The 20,560-nt window shown below is 31.9% G+C and overlaps 1 protein-coding gene across 3 annotated transcripts in view; it reads left to right on the top strand.

Moving 5' to 3' along the window:
• Window positions 1-20,560, top strand: part of LOC143237974 (glutamate receptor 1-like) — a 135,677-nt gene that overhangs the window by 12,739 nt on the left and 102,378 nt on the right. For 2 of the 3 annotated variants that reach the window (XM_076477794.1, XM_076477795.1), the window contains exon 2: window positions 8,954-9,106. In XM_076477794.1, the coding sequence (XP_076333909.1) occupies window positions 8,954-9,106 (153 nt within the window). Of the gene's footprint in view, window positions 1-5,302; window positions 5,407-8,953; window positions 9,107-20,560 lie in introns of all 3 variants that reach the window. The other variant, XM_076477797.1, reaches the window with a different exon arrangement.

Genomic DNA, 20,560 nt, shown 5'->3' with positions numbered 1-20,560 from the left:
TGTGTGGGAGAGAGAAAAACAGTTGATAAAGAAAAATGTGAGCTGGAGATTAAATGAATAGGTATAGCAATAGCATACACAAAACATAGAAAACCTGTTAAGATTTATTGCATTTGACATGGAGGGAGAGTTTGTTAGTTTTTGAATTTTCGCGAAAAGCTACTTGAAGGCTATCTGCGCTCTCCGTCCCTGATTTAGCAGTGTAAGACTAGAGGGAAGGCAGCTAGTCATCACCACCCACCGCCAACTCTTGGGCTACTCTTTTACCAACGAATAGTGGGATTGACCAACACATTTATAACGCCCCCACAGCTAGGAGGGCGAGTATGTTTGGTGCGACGGGGATTCGAACTCACGACCCTCAGATTACGAGTTGAACGCCTTAATCCACCTGGTCATGCCGGGCCGGAAGGAGAGAAAAAGATCAAAAGCTTGTATGGAAGTTAATGTAAAATGTTTTCGAGGTAATAACGGAGGTGAGTTACAAATTATTTTAAGTAAGAAAGGACAAGAGTTAAGTATACATGAGGAAATGAATAAACTAAGTCCTGAGTGGTAATAATTTGATCGAGATAAAAAAAAAAGATGTATTATTGGATAATGAGGCATGATGTTTCAAAATTTAAAAGAGGAGAGAAAATTAGTTTTTGTCTGTTTGTTTGAATTTCGTACAAAGCTACTCGTGGGCTATCTGTGCTAGCCGTCCATAATTTAGTAGTGTAAGACTAGAGGAAGGCAGCTAGTCATCACCACCCACCGCCAACTCTTGGGCTACTCTTTTACTAACGAATAGTGGGTTGACTGTAACATTGTAACGCCCCCCACGGCTGGGAGGGCGAGCATATTTGGCGCGATGGGGATGCGAACCTGCGACCATCAGATTACGAGTCGCATGCCTTAACCCGCTTGGCCATGCCAGGCCTAGTTTTTGTCACTAATGAAGGGGTTGAAAAAGAAGAAAACACGAAAACAATATCCCATGAAGGACAATATGATATGAAAAGTATTGTAGGAACATAAAAGGAACATCTTGTAACAATACGAAACTCTGACAGTATGCTGAGAATAAGGATATGGTGATCTTTTTTTGCTAACTTGGTGAATAAATAGTATTCACAGTTGGAATATTTAATAAAGTGAGCAGTGTGAGAGGAGAAACGTTAAGCGCTAAAGAAGTATGACTGGTGGAGATAAGGATGATATTTGAATGGAACGTAACTTATAAAGTCAGAAACATGTCTGATAACATTACGTTTCAAATCTGAGAACTTAAGATTTCTAATCAAGTAAAACTGTGAAAGAATAGAAAAACAATTAAAGAAGGGATATTATAAGTTAAATGGATTGATAATCATTAGTGGAAGAACATAGGGAGATAACCATTGTAACTTAACACACAACCACACACATACATATATATTTACATATAGGAGACAGTAGTTAGTAGTGGATTATGCAATTGTAAAATGAAAGGAGCGTTTAGCATACGGGATGATGTCAAAAAAGAGAATCAAATCCGATCAACTGACAATTATTTTAGAAACTACAAGCGAAAAGAAAACTCAAGTTATGAGAATAAATATAGAAAGGAAGAATGTTATAGTAAGATGTTGAAAGAAGCTAATTTGATGCAGTAATCACTAGAGAATTAAGTAAGAAATCGAAGACCATAGATAAAGAAATGGGAAAGGCTTCAAATCAGACAAGGATAAAAAATCGAAAGAATAGAGGAAATGACCAAAATCAGTTTGATAAAGAACGTAAACAGAGAGGAGTGTAGGTAGACACTGGAAGGAATCAGAAATAGATACGTGATAGTTATAATATATCTTCATACGTTACTTGATAAAAGAGAGAAAAAAGATTGCAGGATATAGGACAAAATAAGAAATAGTTGATTGATAAAATATCTAGGGTGAAGCTGAACAAATTTGATAAAAAGTTAAAATAGATTCAAAAACACATTTAGGAAAGTGTTGAATGGAACAGAATATTGAGGATAAAAAGATGAATTAATAACTTAAATAATAACACAGAAACAAGATACAATTATTAAGAGACATTATAAAACTCGAAAGCCTATCCAAGTATAAAGAACTGAATGAATTTTATAAGGTAGCCGCAGAAGAAAATGGAATAAATGAAAAGGTAAGCAGAATAGAATAATGTAACATACTGAAAAAAATGGGAAAAGTGCCCCAGTGGCACAGCGGTATGTCTGTGAGCTCACATAGCAAGAAATTTGGTTTCAATATTCACGGTGGGCAGAGAATAGTTAGCCCATTGTGTTGCTTTGTGTGTAATTCCAAACAAACAAAATGGAGAGGACGAGAAATGTATTAAAACCACAAGAAAGAAAAAGAAGGTGCCAGAAACCATTGAAGAGTCACACACTTCTGAATGTTTTTTGTGAAGTTTTACTGGTAAAATGGAAGAATGTTTCAGTAAGAAAAAAAAATGTGGAAAAATGCAAAACCTTTCGTTGATTTAAGAAAAGAATGTGTATCTTGAATAGTGTCTTTATCCTAAATACACCAAAAAATAAAGTACAAAACAAAAGAGGAAAGTCACACGAATTCATAACAAAATTGAAGTCGACATTTTCCAGAGTGAACAAAGTAAGTAGTTTTAGAAGATGTAGACATCTTTAATTACAGTAAGGATTCGAAATGTGATAAAAGACCTGCACAGAAACAAAAGATGTAGTAAAGTGAAGAAAAAAGAACCAAATGAGTTGTGGCATAGAAAGAAACCAATAATGCCCGATTATTTCACTTTTACTTATAAATAATATAATTATTTTGAAAGAACAATGGTTGATGAAGAGACTCGGAGGCTTATTAATGGATTGTTTTCCTATTTATGATCTATGAAGATGGACTTCTTTGATCATAAAGTAATATTAGTTGCATAAGTAGAATATCTTGCATTCCAAAATGGAAAAAAAAAGTTGTTATAAACCAAAAGTACCTGATATATTGTATCTGAAGCAAGCATACATTAAATAAGCAAATATAACAGGAATGATTGTAATTCAAAAGTGTTACAAGAGTATGAAAAGAAAATAATAATAAATGATAATGTATGAAGTAGAAACAATAACGTGGAAAAAGGAAGAGATAGCTGAGAGGTTGCACAGAAAATATAGTAAGTGGGTACTGAAAAACTGATGGAAATACAACGTAATATGTGGAGATGGTAAATAAGAGTACTGAAAATGAAAAAAAATTATTAAAGGTAAATAAGTTGAGCATATGTTTTGAATATAACGAGAATGAAGCAATACAGATGTTCTGAAGATAGTAAAATGAATGTAAACTAATAAGAAGTCGAAACTGGGATTGGAAGTGAAAAGAAAATTTAATAAAAATAAACAGATATAAAAAAGATCTGAAAAATGTAGAAAAGAATATAGAAAAGAAATTGACACGAGCTGATCCTGTTGTGCGTATTATAATAAGATGGAAAAAAAAAGGGCCAGATGCAATATTTGGAAGAAATATAAGAAAGATATATAAATTAAACATTGGACAAGATTAAGATAGGCTAATATTCGAAGAGAATAAATGAAATGGAGGAACAAAAAAAGGAAATCTTAGAAGTTATGAGAATGATGAAGAGACACATCTAGAAGTATGAAATTTTGCAAGGAAATATACAAGAAGTTGAATGTATTGAGGGGTAAGAAAGAATAGAAGGACGAATAATGGTTTTCGAAGTTGATTTAAGGAAACATAAACAAAGAAATGTGTAGATACATAAAACAGTTTGAAAAGAAGAAAAAGGGGAACATTTATATAACAATAATTATTTTGAAATGTATTTCTATAGTTAAATTTGATGCTTTTATTACGTATTGAATTATATTATGATTGAAACTGTAATTATTATTCTATGAAAAATATCTAGAGAAATTATATAACCCTTTCAAAACGGAAAAATTCTTGAAAAATAAATTAATTTATCATTAGTAGTACTATATAAATACATAGATATATGTTACAATTTAGAATGTTAAAGAAAACATTCAATGGAATATAAATGTTGCAAAGAAATTATGTGTGTGTATGTACTACGACCAGATTCATTTATCTTTACTACTTTATATATATATTATATTGTTAATGAACTTATTCATATAATTATAAATGTTGTAAAGACATTACATATATATATATATATATATATATATATATATATATATATATAAAATACAATTTTATTAAGCAAGTCGTTTTATTAGATGAAAAAAAAATCATAAGAAATTTTAAGAATTTATATTGAAAGACAAGTTATTGACAGAAACTACGTTTTATGTGTGTCATATGAACCTTTTTATTTCATGTTTTCGTCGTTTTACTCTGCTATTTTCTGCAAAGCAGAAAATATTTAACTCTTCTAAATATATAAAATATTTTATCAGCTCGTTAATTTATTACAGTGACCTTTCCTTATGATTATTTAAATAACTTGATTTTAGATGCTTATCCTACGTGAGTAATTAATTTTGCTTTGAAATAAACGTGATGCTATTTTCTGGTTTTAGATGAATGATTAATTTCTGGATCGTGATTCTTCCAGTAATAAAGATAAATACGACTGACCTCAAATTTACGCTTCCCAGCGGTTGGCAGAGCACAGATAGCTCTTCATGAAGTTTTGTACTTAAAAACAAACAACTCAAAATGACATAAAGTATGAAATAGTGTCAGTCTAAATAACACAGTTTGTTTACCTAGTAATAATGTACTCGAATCATTCTAGTTGTAGCACATGAGAATTTTGCGATTCCATTAAGAAAGTAGGGCATTGAATACATCTTTTAAATTAGAGAAGCGTAGAGCAAAATGCTATCTATTTAGCAATATTGCAATCAATTATGTGATAGATACATAGAACTTTACTGTAGCAAAACGAGAAAAGTAAAAAAATATCCATGTCGTCAGCTACGTGCGAAAGTTTAGTTTCTCCATACATTATAATCTCTTGAATATTTATAAATGTTAATCCAATGTCATTTGAATACCTAATAGACGAAAATTATTCTTCTGCTGTGAAAAGTCTTAAATGCTCTAAATACACTAAGACATGTGCAAGTTTCCAAATATATTTAGTTAATCAATTGAAATTAGAATGGTTTTCTGTGTCATAGACTGCAGTGTGTTTCAATTATTCGTGAGAGTCATTCACCATATTTAGTTTTTTCATTACAGTCTTCCTTCTCTTCACGTAATCAGGAAGTCAATTAAGACTGTAAATAGAGAAAACGGTTAAGTGTGTGTGTATGTGTTTTTTTTTATAGCAAAGCCACATCGGATTATCTGCTGAGCCTACCGAGGGGAATCGAACAGTGATTTTAGCGTTGAAAGTCCGTCGACTTATCGCTGTACTAGCGGGGGGCAAACAGTTAAGTACTGACGAAAACAAACAATTCTTAACTCAAATATATCTTTTCATGCATTGATATAGCTATGAAAGCTATTATAATATTGTCTGTTGTATTGCTGCTAAGCCTGTAACGGATTTACTAATGTGTATTTATTTTGATATTGATGTTTGTTTTAGTTAATTATATATTTAGAAATGCATGCAACATATGCTGTTTAGTGTTTTGCGAAGTTCTCTCCTATTTACAAAATTTGTGGAAGATTCTCGAGTGTAAGAATCAACAATATGTGTTATACATTGTTGCCAACTTTCGAGAACATCGCCTGATGATTATAAAAGATAGCCATCGCATCATGCGGAGATACAGCTTAATGTTGTTGGTTTGCTGTAAGCCTCGGAAACTATAAATGTGATTAACGATTATTAATTGAGAAAGTGCAAATACATGACCAGGGAGGTTTATAGATTTCAATCATTACAAACCGATTAACTTCAGTTAATTAACTGCTATATTAGGGAGGGCTACCGTAGATTGTCCTCGTGTAGCTTTGAGTGAAATTAAAAAAAAAAAAAAAAAACCATACGTGACATAATAGGAAGGAGACTCGTTCGAGATAATACGTAACAAGATTTAATTATTTAGATTTGTATAAGGAAAGAAAGAAGTTCGTTATTCGATATATTCTTAAACATTTACTCTAACATCAAAATGCAGCACGAATAACGTAAATGAGGTTGTGTGAGAGGATCTCCTTAACAAAGCTTATTATTTTAACTACCTTAGAATAGACATTGTTTTTTTTCATAATTAATCTAAAACGTAACTTACGTTCTACGTGCTTTAATCAAACAAGATTAGTAAAGTATCATTCTCTTACAGTACATGGATCACCTAAGATCTCATGGCTTTGTTCAGATTATTCAGAGCAATTAGTGAGCGGGATGATCAAGTTAATGGGTCGAAACGTGTCAGGCTGTACAAGCAAAAGCTCTTTACCCAACCAAGTTGATCTATTTAATTTTATACTCCAGTGACAATTGTGTCTACTATTATGGTGATTTAATTCGGGTTTGAAGGTTTAAAATGGTGTATCTCAATGTTTCTAAGATAACTGAGCAAAAACAAAATTGAAGAAATATTAACTCTATAAAGTTACTAGTTGTTTAAATAGTGAAATTCAAAGGCGAATTAGAAAGGGTAGTGCTAGCAATAAAGAAGAAAGGCGTTAAATTGCCCCGCCAGTATTCACTTCACATTTATTCAGCTTTTAACTTTTAACTACATTCGTAGGGCATATCTGAAGTTTCTTCAATTTGCAAGTTATTTGTAATATAAGACTTAAACGAAATTCGGCTTATTCTCGTCTCTTAATTCATTTTCTTATATAATATTTATTTACCACTTTGCTCACTTATAGTAATTGATTTGTAGATTTTGCATGTCTTAGAATTTCATAAATAGAACACTATTGGACTGAAAAAATATAATAATTTATATTTCATTAGTATACTAAAAATTAATTTTCAAAGGCATTATCTTTATTTTCGAGTATCTTTGTTTCATTTTCATTTCGGTACAAATTTGAAACGGATATTATTATAAGGCATATTTATTGATTACGGATTAAGAAGCCCATTAAATTAAATATCCATTATTTAGGAATATGTAATAATGGAACACAGAATTTGACGGATAATAAAATTGGCAGTCTTCAATATTTCTCTTTTGCCAGTTTCGGTTGGAGTTCATCTTCTTTCTCGTTGGTTAATATTTCCAAAATAACGACGACCTTTGCCTGTAATTTAGATGTTTAAATGTCTCATAAAAGGCAGTTCATAATGAAATAACATTCGATAACTATTTGTGTTATTGGTCTTAATTTTGAAATAACAGTTCATAGGAGAAACGCAGTTAATCAACACCACCCACCGCCAATTTCGGGAATACTCTAATAGAATAGTGGAGTTGACTGCTGCTCTTTTAACATATCCATAGCTCCAGAACTCAAAGCCAGATTTTCTTTGTCGGTAAGGGAGCTCGAAACTCAGACTCTCATATACACAGTCTGACATATTATTCATTAATACGTGCTAATCAACGCCTCATGAAAAGCTGTTTATTTTCATGTTTTCAAGTAATAAAATAATTAGTGAAATGAATGAAATCTCTAATTTAACAAAACAATATATAAGTACAATATTTTACTGTTTAGTCACTCGTTACGTTTTTAAGCTTAAAATTAAATTCTTCGTATCAATAATATATTTAGAGTAAAAATTCGTAACAAGTTTTGAGGTTTCAAATGACATTCTTGAGTGTCTTTGTATTTTACCAAGAGTTCTTTAAAATATATCTTATCAAATACATTCTTTGGGTGTCATAATGTAAACTGAAAAAAAAAGCTTGTGTGAAACAAAACTGTAAAACGTTAATCGGGTATTTGACTTAGTACAAATACAAATGGATCTAAAAACAAAACAATTATTGTGAGCTAACACACAGAGCAGAAATGTTTTGGGTGATGAACAGTCTTTGGTTTTGAAGTTCATACAGTCTATACACACTTGTCTATACAACGCAAAGATATTTTGAAATAGGTAACTTTAATTTAAAAAGCTACAAGGTGTTTATGCTGTAGGAAATCGATAAAATGTGTGTGTTTATATCATTAAAAGATTCATTTGTGTAGTTCACACAAGTCTGAGTTTAAGAAACACGGTTTGTGTTGTTGTGAAATACCACAATGTTGTGTTAATTTATAACACTACATTTGCGGCGTATATTACTGCCTAGAAAAGTGTACTCTTATGGTTTGTAATTAAAAAGATAAGTTATATTTCATGTAACACGTAACAATTCCCAATATAAGTAACTTATGAATGGCATAGCTAAAAACAGCTAATTGGTAAATAACATATATGAAGCTTATTTGTTAAACAAATATTGTTTCTTAAAAATATATATATTATTTATACAGTAAAACAAAATACAAGAGTTTGGACAATTTTAGTAACATCTAACTCAAGAAAATTAGTAAATAGAAAATCAGAAGTCTTAAATAACCGAGTAAAAATGTCGTACAATTTATACTGAAATCAAACATGTTTAATCTAAAAATCAGTCGAAATGTATAACTGAGTTTTCATTGTATTCGTTTCTTAAGGATTTATTGTATATTTTCCTACTTCTTATATGTCTATATTAATGTGTTTTAGCCCATAAAATTAAGCCATTTACATCACGAAATGATAAAATGTGCCATAAACTGACAAAAAGAAATCACCATATATATTCTCGAAATGAAGTGAATAGGGCTAGCGATACAATTAATATGTTAAAATAATGTTTTAATTAACGAAACTTGATGACAAATTATTATTTCTACACAAAATAATCCAACGATAATTTGAAACATAAATATGAGAATTCTAAGATAGTATGAGGTAGGAAATTATTTATTTTATTCTCTTTATAAAATATAGCGAAATTGTTTTATTTCTCCAAGAATAATAACCATTCGCAGGACTTGTAATTTGACACTCCATTTTATTTTTCAATTTTTAGGTGCTATTTTTACAGAAGACACTTTGGAACTGGAAACGGCTTTTAAATATGCTATATATCTCCACAATAACAATGCTACACACGCTCGTTTTAGGATAAAACCACGTGTTGATGTTGTCAAAAGCGACGATCCCTTTGAGATTTCCCAGAAACGTAAGTACAGTGTGGTATGTAGTAGTGTTTTACGAAATTACAAAAAAAAAAAATATATATATATATATAGAGAGAGAGAGAACTCTACACAATTATCGGTTTCCACAGCTCAATAAACCTTTTACAAAACTTTTATCATCTAGCAAATGTAATATGGATTTATGATTCGATTTTTTTCATAATATATCAACTAGATAGTTCTCATATAATGTTTGGAAATAAAATTATTTCCAGTGCCATAAAAAATATTACATCATACACAAGCATCATTACATATGTACAGATGTGTTAGATTTTATATTTACAAGCCAAAAAAAAAGTATTTAGTTACGCATTGGTAGCTCATGGATGAATATCTTATCTCAGATCATCCTGAGAAAGAGTGTGTTTTAAAAAGTATCCTCATAAACTTGAGTCATATTGAGGTAGGATAAACACTTAAATACGTTCTCTAAAGGCAGAAAAATAATTGCAACAGTTATCAATGTGTTTTGCTGAACCGTTGTGCTCACTGATAATGATAACCTCAATTTTCACGCCAAGCAATCACAAATTTTACAAGTTACAACTATGTTACTTAAATTATCGTTATCGTTCAACCCAACAATAATATACTGGAAAACAACCAATTACAAATTTTCTGTCTATGGCATTCCTTGTGGTAAAAATGAAAAAAAAATCTACTGCATTGTATCTACATTGTATTGGATTTTTTTCACACACTTTCATATATCTATAAACATTTACTCGGTGTGTCATCTTAGCTATTTCTATTTGGAGCCTAATAAATTAATTAATTTTGGACTTGTGTAAAAGGTCAGTATAGAAGGAGTATATTCAAGAACATTGAAGTTAATACACGATGAATAGACGCAAGAAAAAACGTGTAGGAAACGAATTTATTTTCATAAAATGAAACACCAGTAAAGAATCAAAAACATTTTTAACTACTCATAGAAAGTGCAAATAGTATAAAGAAAAAGAGGGTGGTGGAAGAGAATAAATGCATAATTCAAACACTTAAATTAACTTTAACTAACTCAAGAATATTCATGAGGGAAATTGTTTTGGGTTAGGCTTACGAAACGCGTAGGGTTGGAGAAAAAAGTATGTCAAAATACGAAAACACCCTGCATGATGTACTTACACCAAAATCTACTTCAGGTTAAAATCTATATGAAACAGTAAGAGATGAAAAACATCATACAACATGATAACTATCCAGGTTTAGGCGTATCTTTTCAATTCTAACCATTTATTCCATCGTTAGACAGAAATAGTTAAATATTCGTACGATCAAAGCTAAAAGCTAAGAAAACACACGTGGTTTAAATCATGAATAAAATGTGGTTGTAGATACTCAGAGTTATCTGTGCACACAAACAATAATTTAGAAATCAAATCTACAAACCTGTGGAATTTGCAAAGTTACTATTTTGGTCGAACTTTCCATTAATTCAGCAGCCTTCATCATCCATTTCCTAAGTATTAAATAAAGGTAACAAAGTTAATGTCAGTGAAAGGTTAACTATCAATTTTGAACAAAAATAGTAAAATGATATAATCAGAATATAACCCTGAATATTTATTAACTTGATATCTATTCTGTAAGTATGTAATATTGAAAGAATCATGAAAACTCATCACGTCGTTACATTCCGTGTAGTTACGTCCGGTTTTGCTCGGTCTGATGCCCATGCATCGATACAATAGTTCTATAGCAAAGTTTCCATCCCAAATGAATCTGTAATGTCCAAAACACACCACTTCTACCAGTTTGTTTCCATAATCCGCGTAGTTTACGAGTGCGAAGATTTTCTGCTACTTGTCTCAAAAGTCTCATCGCAGAGAAATCCGGCGACTTAATTGGTGTGTTTGTTTGTTTGTTTGTTTTTTGAATTTCGCGGAAGGCTACACGAGGGTTATATGCACTAGCCGTCCCTAATTTAGCAGTGTAAGACTAGTGAGAAGGCAACTAGTCATCACCACCCACCGCCAACTCTTGGGCTACTTTTTTACCAATGAATAGTGGGATTAACTATCACATTATAACGCCCTCATGGCTGAAAAGGCGAGCATGTTTGGCGCGACGAGGACACGAACCCGCGACCCTCAGATTATCCTTAACCCACCTGGCCATGCCGGGCCTTAACTTAACATGCTTTAGTTCCTATTTCAGTCTCCAGGTGCTTTGGGGTAGGCCGTACTTGAACGGATATATTATGGGAGCAGCTTGGGACTTGGGTTGTTTCACAAATGAAATCTGTTCTTGGTCATTGGGCACGTCAGACATATACGTCTTTTTACACTAACCTTTGTGAATTTTTACATTGTTTTAAGACCTTACACTTTAGTTACCAGACTGTGACACGACTTTTTGTATGTCTCTTTATCTAAAAAGATTTAAGATTTTAAAACATCTTTGTGATTTGAGGGTGTGAATGTCTTGAGCTGGAATGTAGTTCTAACACGTATCTTCCCACAGCAATTCTATATTAGCTTATTTGTCACGTATCTTTTTGGTTTGTATATTAAAAGTAATTTTAATACAACCTTCTGTATAACTTTAACTATGGTATAGAAGCTTTGAAAGTTACTCAAAACATGGTATTGATATTTAAGCTATTTTTCCTTCCTTTTTGTCATCTACACAATCCTTCTAATACGACTGCTTGTAAACACAAAAGCACAGATTTTCTTTACTGTTTTGTGTTTTTTTTCTTGGGGGGGGGTAAGATACTACCAAAATAAAAAGATATCATGGATAATGAAGCTTTCTCAAAACAAAACTACCAGTACAAGAGAGTCCAAATTTAGCTTTTACCTTCATTTGTGATGTCACACTTTTATACATACAAAAATCTTAAAATCGCCATGAGACAGTGAATTTAACCTGGATTATGCTATTCAGAATACACATATTTAGAGCATACATCACTCAGTAACAGTTCTTCAACTTTTGTGCCCAGTGGTTCACCGGTACTTTTACGGACTTGAATCTCTAATATCTAGGGTTCCCATCAATGCGGTGGACAGAGACTAAATGGCTCATTCTTTAACTTTGCGCTAAAACATTGTTTGTTTGTTGTCGTTTTTTTAATTTCTCGCAAAACTACACGAGGGTTATCTGCTCTATCCGTCCCTAATTTAGTAGTGTAAGACTAGAGAGAAGGCAGTTAGTCATCACCACCAACCTCCGTCGAATAGTGGGATTGGCCTTTACATTATAACGTCCTCACGGCTGAAAGAGCGAGCATGTTTGGCTTCGAACCCGCGACCCTCGGGTTACGATTCTAGCGCCTTAACCACCTAGCCATATCAGGTCGTGCGCTAAAACATGCAATTAAACAAACACGTCTTGTTTATTGAAATACTGCGAACAATGAGAAGTCCAGATTGTATTAGTTATCAAGCTGATGTGAGTTAAGTGTTCCTTACTAATTTGATGACACAGTAAGAATTTTCAACCTCTGATGCCCCTATGGTGTACATATTCACGATACAAGTTAATTTACCTGACAATAAAGTATTTCACTTTTAACATTTTCAAGGGGGTTACGTTTCATACTTTATAATGTTCAGTCTGCTACGACTCTGGCATTAATGAATTTATAGCCTTATTTCAGATACATAGTATGATCTTACATAAATATTTTTAATACCAAAATCTAATTTTACATTTCAAGTAACTGATTTGTTACACTTATTACGATGTTATGCTATGCGACTGCCCACAAGCCTTTTGTTTTGTACACCATATTTCATACAGATAAGCTAGCAATATATTTGATGATGAATGAAGAACGTTAATATATGTCTTTTGATTGGAGAGACTTAAGATGACCGTATTTCAAAGAGCATTTGCTGTAAATCATTATAATGTTATAAATATAAAGTCTCCCAATGGATTAGCGGCAAGCTTAGCAACATACAAGACTAAAATCCGCTGTTCAATTAGTCGCAGTAGACACAGCATATAACCCACTGTAAACCAAACAAACAGAACTAATATTAAAAGAAAGCTTAAAATTACATTTTCTCATTATAACACTCAATATTTCAGAATATGACAAATTCTATTGTTTGAATAAATTCATTGATCATGTGTAGGTTATCAATAATCTTCCATATCACATCAATCACATTGCCAAAATTTACTTTAAAAATATCAAAACTGTGATAATACTTTTAAAAATAAATGATTAAAAGACTGTGAGATATTTATTGATACAAAGTTTGTATCTTGAACCTTTTTCAACAAGTACAAAGTTGTTAATCTCTCTTCGTGTTAATAAGAAGCTACATGAACATGTTTGTTTAAAATCGTTTTGCAAGTGGCTCATCCTGCTGGTGTTTTCAGTGTTACTAAAACACATTTCATGCACAGTCATCGCACCTCGTTTAACGGTTTCTCAATTGGTTTAGTAATAGTTTAACTGATTACTGTGAGAAGCCATTCCTTTCCGTCTTCAACCCTTCCCCCAGAGATGCAGAGGTATGTCTGCGGACTTACAACGATTGAAACCGTTGAGTCAGTGTATAGGTAGCTTATCGTGTAGCTTCGTGCTTAAACTACAAACAAATAAATCCGTCTTTCATATTATCCAAAGCTCGATTATTAACACCTGTCACACGAGCCAGCCCAACATAGTTTAGTACTGGTCCTCGGATAGTCAACAAAAAAAAGCCTTTTGAAACCGATGATTTAAGATTTTTCCTTAGATCTCGATGTATAAAACTCAGCACAACTTCTCAAACAAAACAAAAGCCCTATTTATTAATTAAGCTTCGAAATGGTGCAATCTATATGAACTACAATACGGTGATATCATAGCTGGTATCAAACCATCCTTCTTATAATTACTTTCCATTATAACAATTACATTTTAATTTGAGAATCGCTATCTTGTAATGTATCGTGTATCTGCTTCAACATCAATACTGCATATTTGGGCTTTACTTTGCCGTTTGTTTCCCAAAATATTGAAAATATTGATTTCTTATGTATAATTCCAACTGCTATTTTTGTGCCTGTTTTTGTGTTTTTTTATGTTTTGTTGTTAGTGCAGAAATCAATTGATGAATCTCTGATTCAGCTAATATGTCAAATTGATTGTGATATCTTTCAATAAGTTCTTTCCTCATCTAACCTGGGTCCACGGTTTAGCATAAACGCATTTAAATAATTTCAATAATGTCTTGCTGTTACGTCATTTTACTTTGCATTTCAAAACTAACTTCTCCATGTTGGCTTTCATTGTCTCAAGTAGCGACTCACGTCCAGCTACTAAGACCTCGTAAATAGTGCCAAACATATTCTATATATTTGTCTAATCAAAACAAACAAACCTTTCCAGAATAACTCGTATTGCTTTTGTTGTTTTGTTTTGTTTTTTCACCCCACAACAACATTTAAGACTGACTAGTGTGGCAAGTGTCAAAATCTATTAAGCTTGATCAATTTGCACTAATTCATAAACAAAATCTATTTGATTACAAAGGTTTTTCATCCCTAAATTTAAATCTAATATCTATCATTAAGATGCTAAAAATAACCAGATTTATGAAAATTGCTTCTTATAAGATAGTAGTGTGCAAAATACTTAAACATCAAGGGTATGTGTTATCAAATAGTTTTCGTTTAGAATCAGTGTGGCAAGTTAACAAAGTTCCTTGTGTTTATCTGACTTCTACGCATAAAGCAAACAGCGGTAAATTGAGATTTATTACAACCTCTCAGAAGCACAGTGGTATATCTGTGGACTTGATCCACTACAAACCGGGTTTCGATACCTGTGGTAGGCAAATCACAGATAGCCATTTGTGTAGCTTTGTGATTAATTCCAAACACTTACTCAGCGTACATTATATATACATTATTCAAGTCATATGATATATGGTTTCAACGCTATTTCATAGATTGATTAGAATGGCATTAATATGATCTTTTCTTAAAATCCTTTCAAAGGATTTTAACAGCACCATTAGATTTTCAAATAAAAAATGTATTTGACCTCAGAAGCGTTTAAAAAAAAAAGGAATATCAAAACAACATACATGGACCACATATTCGAATTATAATATAATTTTATAAAATATTATGTTCATGTTTGTTTGTTTTTTGAATTTCGCACAAAGCTACTCGAGGGCTATCTGTGCTAGCCGTCCCTAATTTAGCAGTGTAAGACTAGAGGGAAGGCAGCTAGTCATCACCACCTACCGCCAACTCTTGAGCTACTCTTTTACCAACGAATAGTGGGATTCACCGTCACATTATAACGCCCCCCTCGGCTGGGAGGGCGAGCAGGTTTGGCACGACTCAGACGCGAACCCGCGAGCCTCGGATTACGAAGCACACGCCTTAACGCGCTTGGCCATGCCGGGCCTGTTATGTTCATGAGATTCATTAAAATAATTAAATTACGATACAGGCCTGACATGACTTTCAGAATCAAAGGTTCACCACACGAGAACGTGATATGTTGCATACATTGATTCGCACTATCAGCTATAGGAGTCTTTTTTTTTTTCAAGTAATGGTCCATCCACTATTCAGTGAAGAAGAGTTTTATGGAGTATAGAGATTCTGATTGATTGCCCTTCCTCTGATCACCAGTTCTAAATCAGGATGACCATACCTGGCATAAATATGCCAAACAGATTTATAGTGAATTTTTATTCATCTGTACTTAACACTTTCGGAGCGAACAGTGATATATAGTATATTGTATTAAAGTATTATCACTGTTTGTACTTCCAGTGGAATGGGAAAAATCTAAACCAAACTTTCTGTAAGGTATATAGATCTTATTATTTGTACTAGTGAACCACGCAGTCATTACAGGAAATGACTCCTGGTGGCTCAGCGGTAGCTCTGAGTGCTTTATGATGTTAAAAATCGAGTTTTGTTACAGAGAGCAGAGCACAGCTAGTCTACTGTGTAGCTTTATTTTCTTAACAACAAATATAAAAGGAAATATTACGCTGTGTTTGGAGCAGAGTAGGACTTTAATTATTTCATATATTTATTCTATGTGATTTCTGTTGTCTATAGAATTGTACCACGGATTTCCTAGAGTCTTAAATAATCCTGTATACAATAATTAACCTGAACGTATAATAAAGCACCTTCCCCGAAATAATCGCGTAGCAAGTATATCAAAGGACTTTTGCTACATCATATAGTATTTCTTTTTTACTGACATTATATAAGTTATCTGTGTTAAAAGAATATTCTTACTCCAAATATCTGCTTGAATATATTTTGTATCCAATTATGAAATAAGTTCAGAAGATCAGTAGTAAAATGTTTTTGTGGTTTTTTTTGTTTGTTTTCATAGCAATGTCTATGTGGTTTGTTACTATCATTTTTCCTTTTTCAAAGTGAAGACATATTTCAGGAAGGTATTAGTTATGATGTAAAGTATATCTTCTTAAACAAATTTTCCAAAATTCTTATGTTTAAAAATCTAAATCGATAAGTTCAGATCAGATCTGATTAATTAATTATTGTACGTGCTTGATTTTAAACCTGGGTCCAGATTAGATAATTAATTAATTGCTGTGCGTGCTTAACTCGAAACCTAAGCTCAGGTTAGACATGATTAATTAATAATTGTACGTGCTTGGCTTTAAACGTGAGTTCAGAATAAATATGATATCCTCCCAGTAACTCAGCGATAAGCCTAGAGGTTTATAACGCTGAAAACCTGGTTTCAATACCGTGCTGGGCACTACGCAGATAATCTATTGTGTAGGTTTGTGCTTAATTACAAACACAAAAATATGGTAAATTAAGTATGGTACGTGCTTGAGCTTAAACCTGAGTTTGGGCTAAACGTTACGAAATGATTGATCGATCAATGCATAACATATACTCTAAATAACGTTCTTAATCATCGTAATATTAAGCAGCTAGTTGATGTTCCAGTTCCATTCTTGTTAAAAGGAATGTTGTAGAATTTTCTTTACATTCAAAAAGTAAATGGTTTAATTATCTTTTTATTGTAACGTTAGCATTCCATGTTGCTAAATATTATAATTTTCTCCCCTGAGGGTGAAGATAGAAGAAAAACGGCAAAGGTATGTAGAACATGTAAATGTATTGCATATAGAAGTATCTCGCAGAAGTGGTATTTCACAAGTCTTGCTTTTAAAGTATAATTGATTCAGTTTCTGAAATGTATTATAATGGCAATCCGTCTTCAAAATAAATTGTATAAAATATACCATGTGGTAAAAGGTGAATTATCATTTAAATTACCATAGTTACTTAAGAGACTATTTTGTATACACATTCTCATGTAACATATGCATTCAACTTTTGTGATAATTGAATGTATTAATAAGACTGAAAATAACATTTTACATCATCCTTCACTGGCCCGATACAGTTATTTATTGAGCATTACTTAAACCCGTGTTTCAAGCATTTGTTTATTTTATGTTATTTGTTGTTTACAACGTAAGTCTTTATGTTTACAAGTAACCGGTACAACTATGGATTGGTACGTTTTGAAACTCTTAGCAAAATATCTCCTTGTTAAAATCGTACAGTAACTAAAGTATTTGAGATCCAACAAACTCATGTAAAGCGGGAATTAAAAATGTTATAAAAATTATTGCAGCCTTACTGAGCTATAATATCACACATGTTAACTAATAATGAATCACGATTTGCAAATTTAGGCATTATACACCACAATACCTTACATAATGTCTATTGAATTAATAAATTATATGAAAAGAATAGAGAGGCATATGTGCAAAGAAATTAAAAATATCCAAACTGTAAAATTTCTAGTCTACTTTACTTGTAATACTAAAGTTGGTAATTCTACAGAAAATTAGTCTAATTAATATTTTTTCGTGAATATTAGAAATTAATGATATATTGAGATAACAAATATTTGTACTCTGATAAGAGCAGAAAACGAACTTACATGAAAGTCTTTCCTTATAATCAATTTTTTCAAACATCCGGAAGAAGAAAAATACTCTTTATCTGAGCTTAGAGTATTCAGTATTGTCTGAAAAAAAAGAGACAACTAGACATAACTCTTCTTTATTCAATATACGTTTGACAAAACAGTGTTTCCACTCATATAAACACAAATATCTGTGTTTTTACACAAATCATATTGTTCTGCAAAATGTTACCCTGATCTAGTTTCTAAGACAGTTAACTACTATTAGTTAACTAGAGTATAATGAGTTATATAATGAGTGAGGCGTTGAAAAGATATTCTTTCTGATAAACAAATAACTTATGCAGTACCAGTTGGGTGTAAAGAAACACATTTCATATAATTTTAAAGTGTGACAAGCTTGAAAACCATGACATTAGATAAAAATAATGTATTTTTACTACAGGATTTATTTTTTATCTACATTCGACAATTAGCAATAATTGCATTGTCATTATTAGCATTATCTATTGAACAGGGATTTCAGAAAAGATAAGTTTTTTTTTTTAGAAACATTTTCTCCATTTACGGACCCTTTGCAGGACTTTTTAATCCTTTTTTTTTGGTTGTCTCCATCGCATAAACTGACGTTTTCTACTCCACCCCCTTGATGTCGCAAGTCTTAGGAGCAACACAACTTGTCTTTAGATAAGGCAAAATTGTTTGGTTAAACCAGACTAATTAATGTAATTAGCATTTAACGAAACTCATTAGGAAATACTGAAACTTTGAAACATTTAAATAAGTTTTTGTAAGTTTTTCGTACAACTATTTATATTACCCAAAAGTATTTTGGCGATTATAAAAAAAAACGATTTAAAAATTGAAAGACCTATCTTTACTCACGAGAGAGTTTATCCCATATAGCAGAAAAAACAAACAAACAGTATTTCTGAAAACTACCTAAAATAAAAAATGGCATAGGGTATCATTTGCTTTAAGTCAAGATAATTAAATCTAAAATTTACAAACAAACTTTAAAAGGTAACGGTTTCTACTGAGGTTAAGTAAAAATAATTCGAAATGAACATTGGAATATTTCTCTTGTTCGTAGACAATTACATCACTGAAATCTTTGAACAGTTTTATAATTTTTTAAGTTTTTTATTATATCTGTCGGATAAAATCAACTAAAACTTGCAATATACAAAATAATAAAACTTGTAATGCACCCGCTCTGCTTTATTTGTTGAACTAATATCAAACTTTCTTCTAATAAGAATAAAAGTATTTGTTAGTAAAGTAAACTCGTTCCCAAATAGCTCAGTAGTAAGTCTCACGTTTCGATACTTGTGATGAGCACAACACAGGCGGTCCAACGTGTAGTTTCAGAAGAAACAGTCTAGCAAAAATAAAAAAAAAACAAGAGAAAGCTCGAAAACTAGGACAGAGGGTGCCCAATTGTGAATGTGTCGGACTGTAAATCAGAGTTTCCCTTGTTCTTGCCCCTTCACCGCTCTACAAAAAATAGTGTTCCGCACTTTTGGGTTGTAGGCGCGATATATTTGGGATGGTTAAATTCTACTGTTGGACTGAAAAAAGTCGCCCAGCAGCTAGCGATGGGCGATGTTAACTAGCTGCCTTCCCTTTCACTTATCACTTCAAAATTAATGGCGGTTTTCGTAGATAGTCCTTGAGAGGCATTAAGTGAAATTCGACAAAAAAAAATTAAATAATTATAGTACTCGAAAATAACTATTTTACAGAAATTCTAGATCTGATGGCTTTATACATTTATCAAGAAAAGATCAACATAATGATATACATCAAATTGATATTATATTACGAAAGCTTAAACATACTTGAAGACTTTAAAATGTATGAGACATCCATCACTGATACAGTAATGTTTTACAGAGTATAAAAAGATAAGAGTTCAAAAAATACCTACTGTTTCAAACACACTGCAAAAGTAAAAAAAAGGTATATTTTAGGCCTTGTTCCAAATATCTGATTAATAAAGTTTCCTTTATCCGAATGCTAAAAGCTTTATCTCAAGGCGTCTCATAGCACATGTTGTTGAATTGTAGATAAGTATTCAAATAATTCCTTTTTTCGTTTTAAGATACTCTTTGGTTCGAACCGATTGATGGTGAACCGTAAAACCAGTTAAAACTGTTAACCTTTAAAATCGTATAACCACCACAGTACTAGAATCGAATCTTTCACCTTACGCGTTAAAGTTTAAAGATGATTTTCGGCGAAGTTTATAGATATGGAAATTTTAAACTGTTCAAATATACTGTTTTTTTATTCTTAAAGAACATATAATACCAACCGTCCTGAGGTATAGTTCAATGAACAGTTCGGGCAAATATATTCACGTAGAAATAAATTATTTGTATAGATACGAACAACATCGTACAAATATCCAAAACAAAATCATTTAACTTTACGCTTCAATAAGGTCTACACAGTACTTTCAGAATAAGATTATTCAAGACACCACACAAGTCAAAACTACCTCGAAATGTGAAAGAAAACGCAT

This window comes from Tachypleus tridentatus, chromosome 13, assembly GCF_004210375.1.
Source record: "Tachypleus tridentatus isolate NWPU-2018 chromosome 13, ASM421037v1, whole genome shotgun sequence".
In the NCBI taxonomy this organism is placed as follows: domain Eukaryota; kingdom Metazoa; phylum Arthropoda; class Merostomata; order Xiphosura; family Limulidae; genus Tachypleus; species Tachypleus tridentatus.
The sequence above is the reverse complement of the archived record's forward strand: the minus strand, read 5'-3'. Positions and strand labels throughout refer to the sequence as shown.